The sequence below is a fragment of the Antechinus flavipes genome, chromosome 5 (assembly GCF_016432865.1).
Source record: "Antechinus flavipes isolate AdamAnt ecotype Samford, QLD, Australia chromosome 5, AdamAnt_v2, whole genome shotgun sequence".
Lineage (NCBI taxonomy): Eukaryota > Metazoa > Chordata > Mammalia > Dasyuromorphia > Dasyuridae > Antechinus > Antechinus flavipes.
In genome coordinates, this window is record NC_067402.1 from 289,587,537 (window position 1) to 289,612,607 (window position 25,071).

The window sequence follows — 25,071 nt, forward strand, 5'->3', positions numbered from 1 at the left end:
GTCACACAGCCAGAAGTATTAAGTGTCTAAGATCACATTTGAACACAGGTCCTCCTGACTTCAGGGCTGGTGCTCTATCCACTGCGCCACCTAGCTGCCCCGACTTGTATTTTTCTAAATTTGGCTCAGTTCTCTATATATTTAAGAAATGAAGTCTTTATCAACATTTACTTTTATAAGATTTTTGAGTTCCAAATTGTCCTCCTTCCCCTTCTCCCTCCCCAAGACAGCAATCTGACATAGGTCATGCATGTGCAATCATGTTTAACCCGTTTCCACCTTAGTCATGTTGTGAAAGAAGAATCAGAAGAAAAGGGAAAAGCCACAAGAAAGAAAAAAAGTGAAAATAGTCTGCTTCGATCTGCATTCAGACTTGAATTCTTGCTCCATGTGGATGACAACTTCCATCCGGGGACTTTGTAATTGTCTCGCATCCTCCTGTTGTTGAGAAGAGCTAATTCTATCAAAGCGGATCTAGATACAATGTTGCAGTTTCTGTCTACAATGTTTTCCTGGTTCTGGTCCCTTTACTCAACATCAGTTAGTGTAAGTCTTTCCAGGATCGGCAAGTCAGCCTTTCGACTGGGTTCCTGACCTGCCCCCTGGCTCTAGAACCTCAAAGAGACAGGCTGATTCCTTCACAAAGGAACAGACAGTTAGGAAAGCCAGATCTCCTCCCTCCAGGAAAGGTGCTCTCTCAGAACCGCTCACCCCTTCCCTTTCTTTTTCTCTGATCCCTTAATGAGACCAGTTCTCTCCCGACCTGGGAAGGGACCCAGGCTCCTGGCAGCGCCCAGAGTCTGGACCTCAGTTCCTCTCCAGAAGCCAGGGCTCAGTTCTCCATCATTGCTCTACTGGGGATGAGGGTGGGGGTGGGGGTGCTGTCTCTGGAACTCTGACTCGACCACAGTTTCTGCTCCCTCCCCTTCCTGTGACCCAGGTTCCCAAGGTGGCTTTCGAAATGATTCCCCCTGCACCTGTGTGAAGAGCATGGGAGGGGGAGGGGGAGAGGGAAGCCTCAAGCAGGGTTTTCAGGGGTTTAGGGGGGATGTCTTTTGGTCCAATGTCTGCCCTCGCTGACCGCCCAGGACAATCTGAAAGCAATCTGGCCTCCTCAACTCCTTCAGGCCTTTGGTTTTCTCCAAATCACCCAGTGACTGGGAATGGTCCCTATCATTATCCCCTATTTACAGCAGGAGAAACCGAGACCTTAGGAGGGGATGATAGGACAATGGACTCATGGTAAACTTTGCCCAAAATTACATAGGAGACTTGCTAATGGTCAAAAGCTACTAAGGATTTGCATCCAGATTTCTTGATTCAAAGCAACTTGAAGGCAGTGGAGCCAGCCGGATGCAGCAGGGGCTGGGGAAGCTGGGGAGGTGGGAGATGAGGTCTTCAAGGGCCTTTGCAGGCCAGCTAGTCTCACCTCTCGTTTTACAGATGGGGAAACTGAGGTCCAGGAAGGATAAGAGAAGGCAGGAGTTGACACACTAGACAATGTCTAGATCCTGGGCTTCTGCTTAAGTTGTTACTACCATCCGTAGGTTCTCCCTTCTCCTCATTGCCCAGCTCGATTCTTCCAGAAGTCTTGTTCTGACTGAAGGCACTCTCTTTCTCTTGTCCCTTCCCATTCAGGATTGCTAAAGCTGGTGTAGACTTGTCCCACTCCTCCCAGGCTGGGGTCTCCCAACTATTTGGCCAGATCACTTCCCTTCTCTGGGCCTCAGTTTCCCTCTCTATAAAATAAGTGGGGATTGGACCAGATGGCCTCTTTTTGTGTCTTACAATAAGATGGAACCCTATCAGTCATCTAGTCCAAACCCCTCTTTCACAGAGAGGGAAACTGAGACCCGGACAAGTGAAATCGGCATGATCAGGATCACACAGCTCCTACGTTTCTAAGGGAGACAGAATTTAAGCTCCAGGTCGCAGCAGAGTGGGAATTCAGGACCACAACCTCAGTTTCTAAGCCCTCTATTTCCCCACCGCACCACGCCATTTATTTGTGCCTGCGTTTTTGAGGTTTCCTCCAAGTCTTCATACCCGACTGCACTCGGCATTTTCTGGGTGCTCCCTAGCCAAGCAATTGCTCACCCGGTATGAGTTCTGTTATTTTTTCTTTTAAATAGTATTTTCTTTTTTCCAATGACACGTAAAGACAATTTTTAACTTTCATCTTTAAATACAATTTTGAGTTCCAAATTTTCCCTCCCCCTCTTCCCGGAGACAATAAGCAATTTGATACGGGTTACATATGTGCGATCATGTAAAACATAGTTCCAGATTAGTCATGTTGTGAAAGAAGAAGCAGGAGAAGAGGGAAAAAAAACCATGAAAAGGAATAAAGAAAGTGAAAATAGCATGCTTCGATCTGCATTCAGGTTTCATCGGGTCTTTCTCTGGAAAGGGATCAAATTTTCTATCACGAGTCCTTTGGGATTGTCTTGCATCACGGTGTTGCCGAGAAGAACTAACTCTCTCATAGTTGATCATCACACAATGTTGTGCTGTTTTTAATTTAAAGATATTTTGTTCTAAGGGGCTGCTAGGTAGCGCAGTGGACACTTCTAGCCATGTGACCCTGGGCAAGTCACGTAACCCAATTGCCTCTGGGAAAAAATAATAATAATAATGAATAATAAATAAATGATATTTTGTTCCCTAAAATTTCAGAGCTTCCTTCAGTTCCCCAGTCCACCCTTTCCCTGCCCCATAAGGCTGAGCTGACCCTTAATTGTCCTCTTCCAAGTCAGGATCTCATTGACTGGCAAAGCCAAAGACCCAGCCAAAGCTCCTTAGATCAGGGATAGCGTTTTCGCTTGTCTTCCTCGCCCTGGCATCCAACACAGTGCCTGGGATATTAATACAGCACTTAATTGATGTTTGTTGACTGAGTGACTCTGTTAACACAGGGTCTTGCCATAGAGTTTGGAGGCTGCTGCCAACCTCCGGATCCCTTCTCTTACTTTCCTAGTGAATGTGGCAGGACATTCTTGGGATGTGGGAGACAAGCATGAACAGAAGATGATTGGGACATGGAGAAGGGGAGAAGAGAAGAGAGAGAGGGAGAAAGAGAGAAAGGGGGGAGAGAGAGAGGAAGGGAAGAGAGAGACACAGAGAAACAGACAAAGAGATAAGAGAGATTGAGAAAGACAGGGAGAAGATAAGAGATGAGAGAGAGAAAGAGAAGAGACAGAGGAGAAGAAGGAGGAGGAGGAGGCAGAGGAGGAGAAGGAGAAGGAGAAGAAAGAAAAAGAAAGAAAGAAAGAAAGAAGAAGAAGAAAGAAAAAGAAAGAAAGAAAGAAGAACAAGAAGGATAGTAGTGGGCAGAGACAAAAAGAGAGGTAGAGATGGAGGGACATGCTGGGAGACAGGAATTGGGACAGAGGGACTCAAGTGGGAGTTTTATACAAACCTGGTACAGAAAGTCAGACTTCATAAACATGTTAACTTATGAGTGAAAGGGGCTGACAGAAGCCAGTCTTTCACAGCCTCCCAATTTTGCATGACTGTTTGTCCTGTGATGTCCAACTATGGTCTGACCTGAGTGGAGAAGTCCTTTTTAAAGGCCTCAATCTTTCCATGGCTCCAGTAAGGCTTGGCCAAACGGGCAGGAGTGATAACACCTTGTCCTCATCCTCCCAGGAACTTTGATGTGGCTCTAATAGTAAATTAGAGGGAGTGAAGAGAATTAGGGAGAGAAAAAGAGAGAGTAGGGAAAGAGAGAGGAGAGAGAGAGAGAGAGAGAGAGAGAGAGAGAGCGCAAAATCAAGAGACAGAGACAGACAGACAGAGACAGAAGGACAGTGAAGAACAGGAAAGAAGCAGACAGGAAAACAAGAAAGGAAAGGAGAAAGGAAAAATGAGAGAAAGATGGAACAGAAAAGAGAGAAAGACTGGTAGATTTCATATCCCTCTAGTAGAATGTGAACTCACAGAGGGCAAGACCTGTCTCACTATTTGTACCGTCAACAGCAACCATAGTTCCTGACACATAGTATTTAATAAGTGCATACTGATTTTTTTTTTAATTTAAAAAGAGTGATAAGAAAAAAAAAAAGAAAAAGATAAGAAGAAAGGTAAAGGGGGAAACAAAAAGGAACCAAGAGATATCAAGGAAGAGAAAGAGGACAAAAGATCATTGCTCTTGCAAATTTTTTTTGAGAGACAAAAACTAACCAATTTTCAAATATCGAGTCTATCAGTTTAAGGAAGATGTGCGTCATGGTTGGAACAAGGCAAAAGAGGAACAATCTGGAGGTCGGCTTGGCTCTCCTGCCTTCAGTCATTTGTGTATTTGGGGGTTGTCTCCCAGTTCTGCCAGAATGGGGAGAAGGTAGGGGAGAAAGGGGGCAAAGTTAGTTGGAAAAGGAGGAGGAAGAAGGGGAGAAAAAGGAGGAAGAAAAGGAAAAAAGGAAGAAGAGGAAAAGGAGGAGGAGAAGGAAGAAGAGAAGAAAAAAGGAAGAGGAAAAGCAGGAAAAAGAGGAGGAGGAAGAGAAGAAAGAAGAGGAGAAAAAGTAGGAGGAATATATTTATTTTCCAAATATATACAAAAATAGATGCACAGAAGCAGGGAAGGACAAGAGAAGAAGACAGATGGATGGACAGAAGCAGGAAGAACAAGCGAAGCAGACAGACAGAGGGACAGAAGCAGAGAAGGTGACTGACTCTGACTGAACATAAGGAAAGCATGGAGTCAACTCCAAGTTCAGTAGAAAGTGATGAATTTGGAGCCAGAGGGCCTGAATTCAAATCCCAGCTAGATCTCTAGATCACCCAGGTACCGTCATCTCTCTTTCGGCCTCTGTTTCCCCATCTGTACAATGGGGAAGTTGAACTAAATGGTCTCTACATCTGGACCTTTCCAAGTTGGGCCCCCTCAGGGAAATTTCTCACTGGAGAGACAGACAGGATTATAGCAGCGTCCAGGGGAGCCCTTATCCTGGGGCACCTGCCCTCTGTCTGGGCCTAGTGGGGACAGTGGCTTTTGGGGATGAACGTGGCCATCGATGCCCCAAACTGAGTGGAGGCTGGACGTCCCCTGGAGGCTGTATGGAGGCAGCATTCTCAGTGTTCAGCTCGGTTGGACAAGCATTTATTAAGCACCTACTGTATGCCATACTGTATGTATGTGGCACCCCATTCTAGAGACTGTGCCCCTCCGGGAGCAAGCCCTGCTTTGGGGGTTTCCAAGCCTTCTCTCTCCTCCGGGACCCTCATCGGTCTGTCCATTTTCTCCGAGTGCAGCTTCCTTCCGGTGACCTCTCGTGGACACAACTGTAGAATCGTTTTCGGCTTGGGCTTCTTTACGCATCTTTCCGTTGCATTTGATTGTACCCATTTCCTGTTTCTCCACATTCTGCAAGCCCTCATTTCTCAAAATACCATAATGTTCTCCAGTTTGGGGGCCATTCCTCAATCTATGGGCAACTTCCAATTCTTTGCTACCCCAAAGGATGATACTATGGGTATTGTGCCCTAGGATGGACTTGCCTCCTGGAGGGTCTGAGATCTGCTAAGTCAAAGGCCACTTTTTCCAATAGAATGTCTTTTTTTGCTGAGGCACTTGGGGTTAAGTGACTTGCCTAGGGTCACACAGAAGTGTTAAGTGTCTGATCCAGTAGAATTTCAAAATGAAATCCACAATTATGGGAGCACTTCCCAGCCCCCACCAGCACCTCCAACCTTGGTCTATCCCATCAATTTACCTGGAACATCTTCTCTGGACTTCATTTATAGTTTGCAAATTAAAAAAAAAAAAAAAAACACACACACTCTTTTTTAAAAGTTCATTTTCTAAAAATAACAAATACCAAACAGAACGTACACAGAACAGAGAGGATTGTGTGCGAAACTGTGGATCCCAGTTCAGTCCTGCTCCCTTTTCTTTTCAAGTATAGGATTTTCAAGTCCTAACATAAATCAAAGCCATGAATTGAAAGAAAAAGGACAGAGGACAGTTTACAGTCAACCCTCAGGCAAGCCAGGGAGATGTCTGCTCATCCCCATGTGCTGGATGAGGAAACTGAGGCCCCAAAGGCCGACTGGCACCCAGCTGGCGGGTTTGGACTGGGAGGCTGGACCCCAGGCTTTGCCCACAGATTCAGGGAAACAGAAGGGACAAGGCGCTGTCCATGGTCCTTCCTCCTGAACCCCCCTGTCCCCCAGAGGGCTCAGCAGGGCAGGGCTCATCCTCCTCTCGTCCAGAGGAGAAAGCCTGAAGTCCTAACATAAATCAAAGCCATGAATTGAAAGAAAAAAGCATCTTTAATTGAGATAACAGCAGATGTTCAGTGGATTTCCAGACCAAAGAGATCCAGTTTCTAGTTTTAGGAGAGGGAGGGGGAGCAGCAGGAGGGAGCCAGGCCCGGTCCGAGCGAGGGCCTCTTCATTCTGGCAAGTTTGCCCCTCATGCCTTGAATCCCAAAGGAAGGCGACAAGGGTGTCAGAGGCCTAGATCCCGCTCGAGCCGGGCTCCCCACAGGGCGAGATCTCGGGACGGGGGCGGGGGATGGAGGGTGAGGGTCAGCTCAATCTGCCCTCACTCATTTCAGGTAGGACAGTAGGGAATTCTGACCACCAAGAAGTTTATTCAGTCCCTACTCAATTATAGTAAGAGTTTTGTCAGAATAAAGTTCGGTGTTAACGCCCCTTCTCCTGGACGCTGATCACAGTTTGGGAATCTTCTCCTGCAAGCCTTCCCTCGCCTTGGACACCTTCCTCTCCCAAGTGGCTCTTGGGGAACGCCGGAGCCCAGGGCTGCTCAGACAACAGGCTCTGACTGGCGAGAGCTGAGTTTTCTGGGGGATCAGGCCCCTGACCCAGCCCTCCAAGGCCTGCGCATGGTTCTGAGTCTGAAGAGGAGGACGCTGCTACTTGGTTGGCCGCTGTCTGCTGTCCGGAACACGATGGATTTTTGTCAGGAAATATCCGGGCCTGAGGACAGTGAGCTGACAGAGGCGGGGCTGGAAAGGAGGGCACGGGGCAACTGGTTTGGTTCCGGTTCGTTTTTAAGTAACCCAGATTTCTCAGAGTAACAGCGGCCCAGGGGAGGGGGCAGACTCGCAGGCAGGTCCCCCTGGGCACCTCTCCCCTCGGCTCCCCTGCAGCAAGGTCCCGGCCACCCCGGAGGGGAGGGGAGGGCGGTCCGGAGACCTTCAGGGGCGGGGCTCAGTCACACTCCTGCGCAGACGGGTCCAAGGGCCCCTTCATCATGGACAGCAGGTTCAGGGCCGACAGGCCTGGCACGTGGCCCGCACAGATCTGTAGGATCCGGATAAGGCGCTGGGCCATGGAGACCCGGAAGCATTTCACCTGGAAGGGAGGACAGAGGCTAAGGGGCAGCTGGGCTGGGGGGAGGGGAAGGGGGAAGGAGGCTGCTTCTGTTCTTTGCAAAGTTGCAGTCAGACATTCATTGACCCAAATGGGCAGGGGCAGAGCCAGGGACAGAGGGAGGGGCAGAAACAGGGGCAGAAACAGGGGCAGGGACAGAGGGAGGGGCAGAAACAGGGGCAGGGGCAGGGACAGAAACAGGGGCAGGGGCAGAGCCAGGGACAGAGGGAGGGGCAGAAACAGGGGTAGAGGCAGGGACAGAAACAGGGGCAGGGGCAGAGCCAGGGACAGAGGGAGGGGCAGAAACAGGGGTAGAGGCAGGGGCAGAACCAGGGGCAGGGGCAGAGCCAGGGACAGAGGGAGGGGCAGAAACAGGGGCAGGGGCAGAAACGGGGGTAGAAACAGGAGCAGGGCAGGCGCTCAGTCTGCCTTCCGCCTTCCCCCTCAGAGACCACATACACAGACACTGCTGCCACCCTGATCTTTCCCCACTGGCGGCCCCTCTCCTGCTCCTACCTCCCAGGGCCTAATTTAGCCTCCAACTCCGGTTCCCCAGGATCTCAAACCCCACTGTGCCCCACTTGAGGAAAGCCAGGTCCACCGAGCAGCCAGGGGAGGTTATTAGCATCACAAAGGCCTCTTCCCCCGCAGGGCTCACAAACAATGAGCCCCCACAAGTGGGTTTAAAATAGGGTTCAATTCACAAGCCCATGACTCACACCTTTCAGAGTCGAGCTGCGGTTCCTGGAGAGCCAGAGGACAGTTTACAAAGTCAACCCTCAGGCAAACCAGGGAGGCGGCTGCGCATCCCCCTGTGAGGGAGGGGAAACTGAGGCCCCAAAGGCCAACGGGCGCCCAGCTGGCGGGTTTGGGGGGGGGGGGTGCTGGGCCCAGGCTCTCCCCAGAGTCAGGGAAACAGAAGGGACAGGGCGCTGTCCGTGGTCCTTCCTCCTGCATCTCCCTCTCCCCCAGAGGGCTCCGCGGGGCAGGGCTCCTCCTCCCCTTGTACAGAGGAGAAAGGGAGGCCCCCCAGGGCAGAGGGTGGGAGCCCCCCGGCCCCTTCCTGACACTGGCTCCCCTGGTGAGCCCAGGCCATGTGCAGGGAGTGAGCCTGCGGTGACCTGCCTCTGAGGGGACCCCAGCCTGGGAGCGGGGCACGGGGTGGGGCGGAAGGAGGCGAAAGCGCCCCGATGTCTGAGGAGCTGAGTTCTAATCTCTGCTCTGTAGGACGGGGGGCCGGGAGCTGGCCCCAGGCCCCTCCCCTCTGTCTCCAGCCCGAGGGGCCCCAGGAACTGCCCCAGGTTGGTGAGCAGCCCAGGGGGCCTTTCTTGCCCTGCCCTGCCACCTAGTGGGCGCAGAAAAAATGACAGCCAGCGGGACTGCTCAGCAGGGCAGCCTGGGGCGGCCCCTGCTCTTGTGCAGAAGGAAAGGGGGCCGGTCTGCCCCCCCCCCCCCCAGTCCGAGCTGGCAGCTCCCCGGCCTCTGCCCGGCTCTCTCCCCAGGACAGCCCAACGAGCCGGCCCGGCCGGGTCAGACCTGGAGGTCCCACGGGGCTGCCCAGGACTGGGGGGGGGGGGGAGGGGGAGAGCATCATGAGGAGGGCCAGATTCAGCCAGGTCAGCGGGCACCGGGCCGAGGGTTCAAGGTCAGGGCAGAGATGACCAGGGCAGCGGGCACTGGGCTGAGCGGGGGCTCCCCGGGGCAGGCTGGAGGGGACGGGCTGGACCAAAGCCCTGCTTCCTCAGGCCGTCACCCGCGGGCTCTTTCTCTGTGGCCCCCGCACTGGGCATGTGCCAGGCCGACTGCCCGGCTGCCAAGCGAAGGCTATGAGAGGAAGCGAGAGGCCGCCTCCCCCAGGGACACGGGGCCGGCCCGGCCGAAGGCATTGTGGGCCAGGAGGGCAACGATCCCCCCGCCGAGGGTGCTCACCTCCAGGTCAGCGAAGAGGAGAGGGCTGTGGTAGGTGGCGGCCATCTTCTTGACGGTGTCCAAGTGGACCCCACTGTTTTGCTCGTTTCTGGCTAGAAAGGGCAGACAGGGCCTCGGTCAGTGCGGAGAACAGCTACCCTGCCCAAGGGGAGGACGGGCACGGAGCCTGGGAGCGGCTGGGCGGCCTGGGCACCCACGGGAGCAGAGCCGGAGGGAGGGCACGGTGCAGGCCCCCTCAGGAGCCGCGCCACCTCTCCATAGGCCGGATGTCGCCGGGGCAGAGTTGGCTTGTGGGGGAGGGACAGGATGCCGTGAAGGCGCCTGCCGGGGCAATGCAGGGAGAGGGCGCGAGACCAGGACCAGGAGCTCCCCCTGGGCCTGACCGGGCCGTCGCTGCCGCCTCCACTAGAGGAAGGGGCCGCACCTCGCCGGGTTGCAGGTCACGTGCCGCCGTCCTGCCCTGTGCCCCTGATGCCGCGGCGGCAGGAAAAGCGGCTGTGCCCGCAGACCTCTGGTGCCGAGAACCCCACGGACATGGGAGACGGGAGGCAAAGGAATGAAGGGCGGGAGGGAGGTGCAGGGGCAGGCCCGGCCGCAGTCCCAGGCTGCGGGTTCCAATCCTCCTCGGAGGCCCGCCCCCTCTGGCTCAGCCTGCATCTGGCACCGAGGGCCCGAGGGGGTCCCAGCAGCAGGCCCGGCTCACCCACCTCCAGTGACCAGGAAGCACACTTTGCCCAGGAAGAAGCTGGCGTCCACATGAGGCAGCGACGACTCCACGGTCTTCAGGCTGCGCCGGGGCAGAGACGGGCAGAAAGTTACTGGGACCGAGCCCGGCTAAGTGCAAGACCCTCCCCCACCAGGGGGGCAATTTTCCAGCAAAGGTGGAGATTCGGGGAGATCCGGCAGCTTGGAGGAAGGGGCTTCTGGGAAGGGTTTCCTGGTAGTTGGGGCAGGGGCTAATGAGGGTCTGGGACAGAGCCCCAGGGACTTCTGGAGCTGGCTCAGGGCCTCTGACCCAAAGGCAAAGTGTCTAAAGCCTGCCTGCCCCCCAGCTATGGGAGAATGTAGGGGGGAGGGGGCCCATCAAGGCCAGGGTCATGCCCGGGACCGCAAAGCAAGGGATCAGCCGCCAGGGGGAGTAACTGAGACCGGAGATCAGGATCGGCCGCCAGGGGGAGTAACTGGGACCGGAGATCAGGATCGGCTGCTGGGGGGAGTAACTGGGACCAGGGATCAGGATCCACCACCAGGGGGAGTAATTGGGACCGGAGATCAGGATCCGCCACCAGGGGGAGTAACTGGGACCGGAGATCAGGATCGGCCGCCCGGGGGAGTAACTGGGACCAGAGATCAGGATCCACCACCAGGGGGAGTAACTGGGACCGGAGATCAGGAACCACCACCAGGGGGAGTAACTGGGACCAGAGATCAGGATCCACCACCAGGGGGAGTAACTGGGACCGGAGATCAGGATCGGCCGCCCGGGGGAGTAACTGGGACCAGAGATCAGGATCCACCACCAGGGGGAGTAACTGGGACCGGAGATCAGGAACCACCACCAGGGGGAGTAACTGAGACCAGAGATCAGGAACCACCACCAGGGGGAGTAACTGGGACCGGAGATCAGGATCGGCCGCCGGGGGGAGTAACTGGGACCAGAGATCAGGAACCACCACCAGGGGGAGTAACTGAGACCAGAGATCAGGAACCACCACCAGGGGGAGTAACTGGGACCGGAGATCAGGATCCGCCACCAGGGGGAGTAACTGGGACCGGAGATCAGGATCGGCCGCTGGGGGGAGTAATTGGGACCACAGCCGGGCTGAGCATGACCGCCGCCAGCTCCCAGAGTGCTCCTCACCTGAGAGGGTCCCGGGGCTGGGACCGGTGACTGAAGCCCCCCACCCCCCTCCCCGGGCCTACCTGTACTTGCTGTGGAGGCTGAGCACGAAGACAATGAGGTCGATGCGGGGCCGGAAGCACTCCCTGTCGGAGGGCAGGGGGAGGGAGGAGGCCATGTGTCTGGAAGGCAAAGGCCGGGTCAGCTGGGGCGTCTCGCATGGGGCCCCGTGCAGCCGTGCCCACCCCATCCTCCGGCAGCAGCTGAAGGGAAACCCCTCGGGAGCCGAGTCCGGTAACAGCAGACCAAGGGCGCCAGGCCACCCTCCTCGGTGCTCCCAGCATCAGAAAATGGGGAGGAGGCCCCTGGGACGCGGCCGGCTGACCGGCAGCTGGAACCTTCCCCCCATTTGTCATCTCTCCCGCTAGAGGGCGCTCTCTGAGGGCAGGACCTTACTGGTCTATGCAGCTGCATCCCCGGCGCTCAGCGCTCTGCGCACAGTAGGTGCTTTATTCACCCCTTTACTGCCTACTTGGCGCAGCTGCCCCCACAGGGCTGCCTCAAGCAGCAGAGAAAGATGGGACAACAGCGGGGCAGGGGATGCTGGGAGAACAGCCAGAAGCCCCAGAGAGCAGAAGGGGCTGGGGAACTGGGGACCAGCTCTGCAGCCCTGCCCTACCCCTCCTTCGCTTGTCAGGGAGAGAAAAGCCCCTTCATCAGTGGGAACCCTGAGCATGGCCACCCCAGCACACTTCCCCTCTCTCTAGGAGGGCAGCCAGATAGAGGTCAGGGCAGGGGTCAGGGTGGGAGCCCAGGAAGGGGTCAGGGCAGGGGTCAGGGTGGGAGCCCAGGAAGGGGTCAGGGCAGAGGTCAGGGCAGGGGTCAGGGTGGGAGCCCAGGAAGGGGTCAGGGCAGAGGTCAGGGCAGGGGTCAGGGTGGGAGCCCAGAAAGGGGTCAGGGCAGGGGTCAGGGTGGGAGCCCAGGAAGGGGTCAGGGCAGAGGTCAGGGCAGGGGTCAGGATCCCTTCCGGCACACTCACACCTGGATCTTGGCCATGCCCTCACATTGCTCGATGATGGCCGCTCCCAGCTGTTGCAGAAGCGTCTCCTCAGCGCCCAGCAGCTGCCCGGAGAGAAGAAACTGCTCAGGCCCTCGGGCTCTGCCACCCTGGCCAAGTCCCTTCCCCGCCCATGGCCTGGGCCCCCAAAGCCCAAGGCCCTCGGCTCCCAGCGGGGCTGAGGCTGGGCTCTGGAGCTCTGGAGCCGGCCCAGGGCCCATCCCACCCCATCACAGGGTGCCTCAGTTTCCCCATCGGTTAAACTAGGAGCAGCTGAACAGCCCCAGAGACAGAACTGCGGCCTTTGCCCAAGGGGGCTGGGAGGGAGGTCTGGCGCTGTAGTGTGGGCAAGGGGCTGAGAGCCGGAGGCCCCGGTGTCCCTGCCCGCTCTGGGGGCCGGCCTCCACTGCAGATCCCAGGCCACAGCAGAGGGGCTCACCAGGGGGTGGGGCCAGGGGCTGCCGCCTTAGCCCCTCCTCCTGGAGCTGCCCTTATTCACTGGCAGCTGGGCACGGGCAAGGCTGGCACACGGAGGTTCCCCGCCGACTCCTCCTGATCCCCTTCGGGCTTTTCTTGGCAGAGATAAGAGCTCATCTGACAGGCCCTGCCCAGGCTCCCACACAGCCAGACAGCGCCCCCCGGGAAATCCAGGAAGACCCCAGGAACGGCTAACGAGTCACCCAGAACCTCTCTCAGAGGGAGCGGGGATGGAGCCTGAGTTCAGATCTAGTCTCAGACCCTCCCTCAGCCTTGGGGAGGAGAACAGCACCCCAAACTATCATTTCCCGAGTATTTCCGATCTTGTCTCCAAACCCCCGACATCCCTTCTATCCACTTTGATGACCGCCCGCTCCTTTCCCCTCTGCACAGCTGCTAAAATCATCTTCCGGAAGCAGCCCCAGCCTCAAGAGCCCTCAGGGGCTCCCAAGCACTCCTTCATCTAACTAGCCTGCCTGCCAGCAATCCGATGCTCCATTCCCCGCCTCCAAGCCTTTGCCCAGGCTGCCTCCCACCTAGAATGCCTTCCAGCTCGCCTCTGCCTCCCTTCTACAGGATTCTGCTGGCATCTCCCAGGGCAGATGGTTTCTCCAGGAGAAGGGAAGTTCCCTGAGGATTAGGACCTGCTTTCCCCACGTCCGCACAAGGCTTGGCACACAGTAGGAGCATAATAAATGCTCTTGGCCGGAATAAGGGCAGGGAATGACTTGTATGTTGTCTCTATTCCCAGCATCTTGTTAATGTTAAACAATGGGAAACTGAGGCCCACGGCGGGGAGGGGGTAAGGGGCTTGCCCAGGGTCACTTAGTTCCAGATCCATGGCTATGCCAGCTGTTCGCTGTTAACAGAATCTCTGGCCCCCAGGACCCTAAGGGACCACCCCGGGTTTTCCTTCTTCCCCTCCTCCTCCAGCTTTGTGCCGGTGGAAAGTGCTAAATTGGCCCCCAAACCGCAAAGACCAAGACCAAGATAAATGGAGAGGGAAGGACCGCGGGAAAGAAATAAAGAGATTTCATCTCGACCGCCAATCAGAAAGCAGGAACGGCTCCTCTGCTCCAATTGGCGAGCAGATCGGGAAAAAGTTCCTGTGATTGGTCTATAGTTAGTTATTCCCACCCCCACATGTCAATTCCTCCAATAAGCATCTTGCCTTCGTTGAGCTCGCCGGGGACAGGAAACTGACAAATTAAGTGGGACAATCAGTGGGTGAATAGGACGACTGAAGGCGGGGGGTGACGATCTGAGAATAGGACCCGGGTCTCCTCGGGACTTACCAGGATGGTGGCCACATCCAGGGTCGGCAGTTTGTCTAGGGGTCGCAGCAGCGCCATCTTCACGCCGGTGAAGACATCAGTAGGATGGCGGGGCGAGCCAGTGCGCATGTGCGCCTCGTTTTTAAATCGTCCTTTGGCGCGTTGGCGCCTTGTATGGCATCACTTCCGGCTGTCATGACCCGAGGGGCACGAGGACGGAAAGTCTCCCATTACATCACCTTCTAGTGGGGCGGGCCTCTGGGAGACTCAGTTTTAAAGAGGCCGATACCTGGTTTCTGATTGTTCAGGGGCGGGGTCTTCTTCAGAGGAAAAAAAGTCAGGAAGAAGAATCGACAAGCATTTATTGAGCGCCTGCTGTATACTGAGCCCTGAGCCAAGAACTGAAGCTGTAAAGACAAAGAAAACTGCGTCTCAGACCATCTCATATGTTGTCACGAAGAATTTGGGAGCAGGAAAAGATATCCAATATTTCCCCAAGATTTAATGATTTATGTAAAAATAAACAAGCACATCCATCTCATTAATATGCAAATCTGCTTTCATCTTTAATAAATGGTAAAATTACATACAGTCCAAACAATTGTTTTAAAATAAATTTGTGATTTATTATCAGTAAATATTTGATTTGTTTTCCTACCTTATATACCTTTATGACTAGGGTCAAGTAAAAATTAGGAAAAGGGATCCTAGGGAAAAAGTTTAAGAAGGCCCCAAATAACGGCCCCCAACTGGAGCTCTTTGCTGCCCGTGATAAGTGTGAGCCAAGTGAGCTGGCCAATGAACATACACTTAAACGGGCCATAAAACCACAGAAATGACCCCTATAAAACCAGCCTTTACCTTTTAGTGACCCTAAGCTTATTAACATCTATTAGTGGTTTGGGTTCCGCCCTACAGTGGAGGACCGTGGGAAATGCATGCTCGTTGGGTCCTGATAGGGGTTAGTCAACTTTTTTCATCAGCCTATTATTCTAGGCACTTGGGTTTAGGGCATCATGGGACAATCTCTTTCTGTACCTCAGGAGTCTCCATTAGGATGTCTTTTAGGAACTCAATTTGGCCTTCAAGACCTTAAGAAAGTTTTATATTCCTTTTCTGGTTTTTTTTGTCCTCTTTTTTTTAATTTTTAAAAATAAAAGTTTAATCATTAAATAAAATAGTTAATCATTAAATAAAATAAATATTTTTTTAAAAAATTAAAAATAAATATAAAAATTAAAAATTAAAAAATTTAAATTTAAATTTAAAAAGGCCTCCAAAAAAGTCTTGTCATTTTTGCAATGTTGCCCGGTCTCAAGACAATCTTGAGGACCAAGACCTCAGGATCATTAATGAGGCTGTCATCCCTCTTCACCCCATAGTTCCTAAGCCACCACTCTTACTTAAGTCACATGGAACCCCCATGTTCTCCACCCTAGATCTCAAGGATGCCTTCTTCCTTCTGCATCCCTCTCCATCGAGACCCTTGGTTCCTTTTTTTTTTCTGAGACAATTGGGGTTTCGTGACTTGCTCAGGATCATACAACTCAGAAGGCTTAAATGTCTGAGACTAGATTTGAACTCAGGTCCTCCTGACTTCAGAGCTGGTGCTCTATCCACTGTGCCCCACCCCAGTTCATTTTTGCCCTCAAATGGACACCTCCAGCTGACCCTAACCCACAAGAGTTAACATGGACCATCCTTCCCCAGAGATTTCAAGATAGTCCTCCATGTATTTGGCCCAGTTCATCCAACATTATGCTGATATTCTCCTTCATAGTCCTTCCCTAGAGATCTCTTTGGTGGCTACAATATAGACCCTTAATTTTCTGGCCAGTTGGGAGCAAAGGCTCATATGGCGGATCAACAGGTCAACTACTTAGCCAATAAATTGACCCCTACCCCTTAATCTTTAATTCATGAGAGGAAACAGACTATTCTGTCCATTCCTGCCCCAGCTACAAAACAAACACAAACAACTGCACGCCTTTTGGGGGATGGCTGGGTCTGGCCAAATCTGGATCTTTAACTTTGATATCGTTGCCAACCCCTTTTATGGCACCACTCAGGGCCCAACTCTGCTCCCTACACTGGGCTCAAAACAAGGCCTTCAACCCTAAAAAGTGTGGGAATTAATGTAATTCCACTTGCAATAAAAGAGCCTGAGTCAGAACTGAGCCAATGGCCCTTTAATAAAGGGTCCGTGCAGAAGCAGCTACACCCAAAGAAAGAACACTGGGAAATGAATATAAACTGCTTGCATTTCTGTTTTTTTCCCAAGTTATTTCTACCTTCTGAATCCAATTCTCCCTGTGCAACAAGAAAACTGTTCGGTTCTGCACACATATATTGTATCTAGGATATACTGCAACCCATTCAACATGTAAAGGACTACTTGCCATCTGGGGTGGAGGGAGGGAGGGGAAAAACGGAACAGAAGTGAGTGTAAGGGATAATGTTGTAAAAAAGTACCCTGGCATGGGTTCTGTCAATAAAAAGTTATTTAAAAAAAATAGAATATCAAGGCAGTTTTCCTTGATAATTTCTTAATTTAAAAAAAAATAAATAAAGGGTCCATGATCCCCTCCAATGAAGTGGACCTCAGATCTGAGACAATCCTCTCCAATAGTTCGTATAGGACTAGATGTCCAGACGTTCAAGAACAGTCATGTCAAATACAGAATGATTCCATTGATTGACATGTGACACATAAGCTAAAATAGACAAAATAATACGTCCATATAGTCCCAAGTTGGGTAAAGCATGGAATCTCCCCACACAAGATGGCCAGGCGGCTCCTTATGTTAGGCAGGAGGAAATGGCGCAAGCTGTCACAGTCAGTGACCTAAGTGGTCATAAGATGGTCATCTGCCCCTGCTGGACAAGAGATTGGTCTAAAAATGTTTGGGGGACTTTCCATGTAATTGAGTCACCTCCACCACACCGGGCTTAGTCACCATGACAAGGGCGGAGGGCCTTTAGTTTAACTTCCTATAATTAAGCAAACCAACTTAGAATCTGCCGCTTCTGGGACCTCATATAAAGGTCCCAGACTATCAAATGGGTTCATGCTGGTTGGAACAGAGCAGGTGTCCGAGGGGGTTATTTCCTCCTCCTGGCCCTTGCTGCTCCTAAGGCTTGCTGGAGAAGCCTTCCCCTTGTACGTTGGTGAGAGTCCAGGGCACTTTGCTGGGTTTTTAGGCCCGGACCCCCTCGGTGGCTTATTTCTGCAAAGAACTCGACAGTGTCACGTTAGGCTGGCTCCCCTGCCTTCGAGCAGGGCCGTCCTTACTGAAGAAGCCACCAGAACCCTTCCCTGCGTCCAGAGCATTTTAGGATCCAAAAGCCCTCGATGGCCGTCTGGAGGCGGGCTTAGCAAACACTGAACCCTTCTTCTTGCTCCCCTGACCTTTAAACGTGGCCACCTTGATTCCCAGCACCAGAGGTTCTGGGAACATAATCCACACACCAGGAGGAGAACTCTAGTTCCCAGGCCTTAGCGGGCAATCCTGATGGAGAATGGTACAGAGACGGGAGAGGGAGGAGGGACTGGTGACTCTGTGGTCACCCACGCCATAAAAGCCAGCGACTTCACCACGGGCAGAACGCATTGCCCTCACTAGAGACCAGGAACTAGGCAAGGGCTGAAGGGTCAACATCTATTTAGACTCCGAGGATGAGTTCCACGTCTTGCCCACACACGGGGCCATCCGGAAGGCACAGGGACTCCTAAGAGCCAAGCAGTCCTTGGGGAGAGATTTCACATTTGTTCTGAGCTGCTCAGGAACTGTTTCTTTCCGTAAAGGCCATCAAAGGGGGGCTCTGCTCAGGCTACAGGCAACCAAACTGTGGACTCTGCTGCCTGGACTGATACATGTCTATCCCCTCTCCCCGGCACCCCTGATGCCCCAGATTCTGAAGTCTTAGCCCTCAGGAACAGTCCTTGGTCCTGAAAAGGGCTAATCACTTATCCCCTCAGGAGGGTGCCCAGACCACACCGGGCCAGCAGAAGCTTCCCCACCCGGAAGAACCAGCTTCATACCCTCCTAAAACCCGTCTTTATGGGAAATGAACTGGGGTAGACCATAAGGCAGTTTGTTGAGGCCGCCACACTCCTGCCCAAGTCAGTCCAGAGAGAGTTGTGAGGCAGCCATTCCTGCTTAAAGTGCATCAGAGGATGGAAGTGGATTTCTATGACAAAGAGACTTAACTGAGTTTCAATGGATAAATGATGGACAGAAACAGCTACACCCAAAGAAGGAATACTGGGAAATGAATATGAACTATTTGCATTTTTGATTTTCTTCCCGAGTTATTTTTACCTTCTGAATCCAATTCTCCCTGTGCAACAGGAGAACTGTTCGGTTCTGCAAATATGTATTGTATCTAGGATATACTGCAACATATTTAACATATATAGGACTGCTTGCCATCTTGGGGGGGGGGTGGAGGGAGGGAGGGAAAAAAACGAAACATAAGCGATTGCAAGGGATAATGTTGTATCCTGGCATGGATTCTGTCAATACAAAGTTATTATAAAATAAAATAAAATTTAAAAAAATAAATAAATAAATAAAGTGCATCAGAGGAGGGGCACGTGCCCACAGGAAGACCGGCAGATAGAACGCACCCATGCCCCCATGCAACGGCTTCCAGCCCGGTTCTGGGAGATCCCTTTGCTACTGCAGGACTGAAAGGCCCCAAGAGTTAACTAAAGCAGGGCTGGAAGAAATCACCCCTTGTTTTAGTTTATCTAACTCCTTACAAGGGGTCCCAAATGAGACAGCAAAGAGAGGAAGGCCTTGAAATCACCTCCAGTTTTTGCATCCCCAAATCCTCAGGCAAAGTGGAAAAGATAAACTAAACTCTAAAATGAGTTCTCACTAAACTGGGTCAAGAAACCTTCCAGTACATGATAAATGGGGAAACATGTATAGAATTGCCCGTGTTTAACGTATATTGGATTACTCGCCATCTAGGGGAGGGACCAGGAGGGAGAAAAAATTGGGAACACAGGTTTTGCAAGGGTGAATGTTGAAAACTATCTTTGTGGGTATTTGGAAAATAAAAAGCTAGAATTTAAAAGGAACCTGCAAGGGCCGGGTCCAGAATCCCCTAGTCATTCTGTTGTAAATCCACATCACCCCAAGGGAACCTGTGAAGTTCAGTCCCTTTGGCCCCTCTTATGGAAGGCCATTTTAATATTGACTTTCTTGTCCGTCACCTTGGTGTCTTCTGAAAAGCCCTCTCCAGCTACACCAGTGAACATCTCCCCAAACCCCCGGACCACCAGGTTACCCCTCCAGTACACCCAGGGGACATGGTGATCTAAAATCTTAAAAAGACCCAGGGGAATAAATCCGTGAGCATTAAATGGAAAGAGATCCCCCTGAGTCTCAGTTTCCCCGTTTGTTAAAAGGAGACGGCCTTGGTATCACTTGACATACCCAGATGGTTTCACTTCAACAAACATTTAGTAAGCAACTGTTGTCTACAGGATCCTGGAGAAGATCAAGTCAAATCAAAACAAGCATTAATTAATCTCCTACAAGGACAGCTAGGTGGTGCAGTGGATAGAGCACCAGCCCTAAAACCAGGAAGATCTGAGTTCAAATTCGGCCTCAGACACTTAATACTTTCTAGCTGTGTGACCCTGGGCAAGTCATTTAACCCCAATTGCCTCAACAACAACAATAACAAAAAAAAATTAAGCTCCTACTATGTACCGAGTGCTGTGCTAATGCAGTAGACCCAGAGAATGCAAAGTGTTTCCTGAGGAAAATGCTTTGTATATACAGTTACCCCTTCCATACCACAGGGTTGCATGGGCGAGAATGTTCTTCCCCTTTGTTGTCCCTCCCTCACTCTTTGTTCCAGAGAAGAAATTGATTTTTTGTCTTTTATAGGGTGTTTACAGTGTCTTGTTGTAGTTGGTCATAGTCTCTGTGTTGTCTGCTGATCTTCAAGGATTATCTGCAGCTTCCACAAAACTCCCCCAAATTCCCGTTTAATTTTTTTTTTTTTTTTTGCTGAGGTAATTGGGGTTAAGTGACTTGCCCAGGGTCACACAGCTAGGAAATGTTAAGTGTCTGAGGCTGGATTTGAACTCAGGACTGCCTGACTTCAGGGCTAGTGCTCTATCCACTGCACCACCTAGCTGCCCCCCATTTAATTTCTTATGCTGACTTGTAACATATCAAAATAGCCATGGGGAAAGTTACCATGCAAAAGGAATGACAATAGCAGACTGTGAAGAGCTCCAAGGGGGAGCTCTTGCTGTCTCTGGGAGCTTGGGCAAAGACTTCCTCCTTGGATTCAAGCATGGTGCCTTGGGATGGGGGTTGGTTTGGGATCCAGATTCTCCCTCCCTGCTGCCTGTGAGATCTCAGCCCCGTGACCTTTCCTCCCTGGGCCTTCTTGCCTTCAGCCCCAGGATCGCCCTTCGCTCAAACAGCCCACTGCCCGGTCCTTCCTCCAAAGGCTGACCAATAAAATCAATTAATTTTTAAAAGAGAGAGAATAGAGATGCGGCCTTGGATGAGGCTGGTTTGGAATGGATGGGTCTCTATTTGCTGCTCTTGGCGCCTCACTGAGTTCTCCAACTTGGTCCTAGAGCATAGGACCACCTCAAGGACATTATTCAAAAAGCATTTATTAAGCACCTACTCTAATGGGGACATTGCTGTGTGGCTCTGGTGATGGGAAAACAAAAATGAAGCAATTCTCCTCCCCCAGGACCTTGTGCTCCAGCTGGAAGAAAGGACCTGTCCACTTTATGGCCATCTCACAGGGCTCTGTTTCCCTGGGAGCACTTCCCACCACCACATAGGTGTCAGTTCCAGCCCCCGCCTCAGCTTCCTCCGATTACAGATTTACTACCCCTGTCTCAGAGGCCTCCAGAGTAAGGATTGTCGTCTCCCCTTATGTGCCGGCTCCTCCGAGTGCCCGCCACGTGGGTGAATCTCCAGCCCTGTCATTGGGATGGTTAAACTAAGGGTCTGAGCTGTCTGTGGTCCTGATCTCATTGGCCCCGAATTTCCTCATCTCTAAAATGAGTTCCTAGATTGAATGTAAATCAATATATGCTGTGTTCACTTCTTTTTTCTGTTTTTTCATCTCTCCCTTGATTTTTCCCTTTTCATCTGATTTTTGTATTCCAACATGATTCATCAAGCAATGCGCTTGGAAAATAAATTTGAAAAAATAAAAATCAAATGAGTTCCTACCAAATGGTCTTGTGGATAAAGAATTTCCTCACTCAGCATGAGTTCGTGTAAGTCTCTCCAGGCCCCTCGGTATTCATCCTGCCGGTCATTTCTGACAAAACAATAATATTCCATAACATTCATCTACCACAATGTATTCAGCCATTCCCCAATGGATGGGCATCCACTCAGTTTCCAGTTTCTGCCCACTACAAACGGGGCTGCCACAAACATTTTGGCACATGTGGGTCCTCAGCCCCGTGACCTTTCCTCCCTGGGCCTTCTTGCCTTCAGCCCCAGGATCGCCCTTCGCTCAAACAGCCCACTGCCCTGTCCTTCCTCCAAAGGCTGACCAATAAAAGTCTCTTTTACCACAGACCTTTGAGGGAGATATTATTGCAAATAATATCATTCTGCTAAATGAAATGAGCAGAAGCGGGAGATCATCGTACACGGCAACAACAAGATTATACGATGCTCAATTCTGATGGACGCGACTCTTCAATATTGAGATGATTCAGACCAGTTCCAATGATCTAGTGATGAAGAGAGCCTCTACGCCCAGAGAGAGGACTGTGGGTAATGAATGTAGATCACATAGCATTTTCACTCTTTTTGTTATTTTGCTTGCATTTTATTTTCTTTCTCATTTTTTCTTTTTGATTTGATTTTTCTTGTGCAGCACAATAATTGTATAAATATGTACGCATAAATTGGATTTAACATATATTTCTACCATATTTAACATATATTGGACTACTTGCCCTCTAGGGGAGGGCTTGAGAGAAGGGAGGGAAAAACTGGAACACAAGGTTTTTGCAAGGGCTAATGTCAAAGAATTATCCATGCATATGCTTTGAAAAAAAAGAAAAAGCTTTACTTTTAAAAAAGAGAGAGAAAATAGTATCATTCTAACTTTAGAGGTGAGAAAGCTGAATCTGCGTAAGTTTAAGTAACATGCTCAAGATCATCTGATTCACAGACTCAGAGGCAGAATTTGAACTCAGGTTTCCAGTGAGCTTTCTGCACTGAGTGACTGAAAACTGGACCACCAGGGGGGTGCTTCTGAGCCTGGGGAAAGGTGCTCCAAAGGATCTCACTCTCACAGTCTAGGGCAAGGAAAGGGACTGACAGGAGGAGGGAGGATTCTGAGAGGGATTTTGCAGGAGACCTGGCCTCCATGGTCAGCTGAGAAGGCGAACTGGCCGCAAGTCCTGGGATACCCCTGGTAACCTCTTGGTGGGGTGGGGTGTGAGCATCCCCTACACCAGGAGCCGGTCCCTTCCGGGATGGCGGAGGATGTAAGACCTCCCTCGGATACTATCTATATGACTCCTGAGCCTCAGGCTCCATCTCTGTAAAATGGACCGTCATGAGAAGCAAATGAGATAATTGTGCAGATTTCTGCATCGCTGGCGGGGATCAGCAGGCCACAGGGCTGGATTTTGTGGGCACTCACCTGGAAAAGGCTTGTGCTGAGCCACCAAGCCCAGCCCTGTGGCCCTGACAAAGCTGGAATCAGTGTCCCTTCCCTCCTGGTTTGTCTCTAGCATCCGGTTTCTAGGAACCTTTCTCTGGAGAGCATGACTGCTTCTGAAAGCCATTTCCAGCAGCTTGGGTGGTGGCTGGAGACGAGGAGGTTCCCAGGGCTTCAGAAGACCTCGGATCTGGCTGCTCCTGTCCTTCCAGGCCCGACAGTCACAAGAGCCAAGGGCCTGGGGTCAGGGGAATCTCAAAATGATAATGATTCCAGCGTCCGGCATCCGGCCGGCACAAGAATTTATTGAATGGATGAATGAACGAACAAGCGAGCCCATCTCTGGACAGGAGTTTTTTCTCTAATGTCTAGGATGACATGGTCTTCCAGCCTCCACTAGAGGCCTCCTTGACCTCCTATTGAAGTAGCCCATCTGGATGAGCTCTGGTTGTTAGGAAGGTTTGGGTTTTTCCCTCCATTGCTGCTTCATCCTGAGGCTCAGAGGAGTCCGTCAGAGCCTCTTGCACAGGGGAATCCGGATACATAAGAACTGTCCCATCTGCCCAAGTCCCTCTAGACTGTATTTGATTTAATTAAACCCCCTATCTGATTCTCATCTTTTTAATCAGTGGTCTTGCAAGAAGTCCAGAGCTGGACACTGCGGAGAGACTTTGTTCCCTAACAGTTCTTCAAACTCCTCTCAGAGATAAGGGGAACCCAACGCATCCCATCCAATCCCCTCATTTGGCAGAAACCAGACCCAAAGGGAAGAGTAATTTGTCTGAAGGGATCAGGCCTTTAGGCCCAGGTCTTCTGGCCCCAAACCTAGTATGTTTTCCACTGAACCACACTGACCCCACTTCTAGGGTGAAAGGAAGGAAGGAAGAAAGAAAGAAAGAGAGAGAAAGAGATAAAGAAAGAAAGAAAAGAAAGGAAGGAAGGAAGGAAAGAAAGAAGGAAAGAGAGAGAGAGAAAGAAAGAAAGAAAGAGAGAAAGAAAGAGAAAGAAAGAAAGAGAAAGGAAGAAAGAAAAGAAAGAAAGAAAGAGAGAGAGAAAGAGAGAAAGAAAGAAAGAAAGAGAAAGAAAGAAAGAAAGAAAGAAAGAAAGAAAGAAAGAAAGAAAGAAAGAAAGAAAGAAAGAAAGAAAGAAAGAAAGAAAGAAAGAAAGAAAGAAAGAAAGAAAGAAAGAAAGAAAAGAGAAAGAAAGAAACTCTCCTAATCTTGTCCTTGACCCTGTAACTCACAGGCTTCTGACAATTAGGACGAGCACTCAACGGACCCCCGACATCTCAGCCCGAGGCCCCTCCCCGCCTAATCCAGACTTCCCTCCGCTGCAGACCGACCCGCTCCCCCTCCTTTTCTCTCTCCCTGTCCCCCCCTCCCCATCACAGGCTCGGTACCACGTGCATAAGTGAGCCAAGGTTGGTTTCCCTGACAACTGAGGAGAAAGCCCCAGCTGCTGATTGGTGGAGGGCGGTCCCGCCTCCTGCCATCCTGAGGCTGGAGAGAAGGGAGCTGACCAGCGCCGGAGCTGGCAGCGGCGCGGACCAGTGAGGCCGTCTGCCTGCGGCCTGAGCCAGCCCGGGGCCCCGTCCTCCCGGACGAGCACCAATCAGCCCCGGGCCCCCAGCGCCTCGCGCAGATGCCGGTGCCCCCAGGGAGCGCCCCTAAGCCCCGGCCACGCCGAGAGCCGCGCCCGCACAGGGGCTGAGCACTCCCACGGCTCGAGGTGAGTCGGGGGGCGGCAGCGGGGAGAGCCCGCGCCAGGGGGCTGTGCTTGGGAGCTGCTCTGGTGGACAGGGAGAGATGTCAGCTGGGACCCGTCTGCCCCGGCCCTACGGAGGCGGGGAGGTTCAGTCTGGGGCGACACGGGAACAAAGGGAGCAGGGAAGCCTCCCAGCGCCACCTGAACCCCAAGAAGCCGGGGGAGGGGGCGGCACAGGGGGCGGGGCTCCCCGGGAATGAGACCTTATCCCGAGGTCCGGGAGGCAGTCAGACTCCACGAAATGCAGATTCTGGCCCCGAGGGCCTGGCTGGGTGAGCTTGGGACAATCACTTGACCTCCTCCAGAAGAAGGGCTTCGCCATCCCGGTTTGTAACCCCTGATGGCTTCCTTGGGGGAGTGTAGGCTCTCTGGAGAGACAGCTAGTGTGGGGGGAATTGTGGGGAGGAGGGCCAGGACCCCGCCCCCCTGCTCCTCCAGGGCTGCCCCCACCTCTAGACATCTCTCCCCCTCTCAGCTTTACCTCCGGGGAACGGGAGCTCTGGGGAATGGCTGCGTAAAGCCTGGAGAGCTTTGGAGGGCTGGAAGCAGCCCTGGGCTCCCCAGTGGGGAGGAGCCCCACCGAATCTAGGCAAAATGGCAGGAACCTGTAGACAAAGTCCTTTTCTTCCCTGCACGTCCCTTGGCACTCTGAGAGGCTGCGCAAAAAGTATTCTCTCCTTTACTGAGGGAAAACTGAGTCCAGAAAAGGTTTC

The 25,071-nt window shown here is 52.1% G+C and overlaps 2 protein-coding genes across 3 annotated transcripts in view; one reads left to right on the forward strand and one right to left on the reverse strand.

Moving 5' to 3' along the window:
* Nucleotides 1-6,251: 6,251 nt before the first annotated feature.
* CENPM (centromere protein M) lies at nucleotides 6,252-14,080 on the reverse strand. Its single transcript, XM_051962227.1, has 6 exons — nucleotides 13,934-14,080; nucleotides 12,144-12,226; nucleotides 11,188-11,286; nucleotides 9,972-10,051; nucleotides 9,265-9,356; nucleotides 6,252-7,317 (listed from the first exon to the last, which is right to left on the reverse strand). Exons 1-6 carry the CDS (start codon nucleotides 14,039-14,041, stop codon nucleotides 7,174-7,176), a joined length of 606 nt encoding a protein of 201 aa, XP_051818187.1. The 5' UTR covers nucleotides 14,042-14,080; the 3' UTR covers nucleotides 6,252-7,173.
* A 10,018-nt stretch (nucleotides 14,081-24,098) lies between these two features.
* Nucleotides 24,099-25,071, forward strand: part of SMIM45 (small integral membrane protein 45) — a 3,601-nt gene continuing 2,628 nt past the window's right edge. For both annotated transcript variants that reach the window (XM_052001446.1, XM_052001447.1), the window contains exon 1: nucleotides 24,099-24,322. The gene's annotated coding sequence lies outside the window, so the exon portion shown is untranslated. The remainder of the gene's footprint in view (nucleotides 24,323-25,071) is intronic.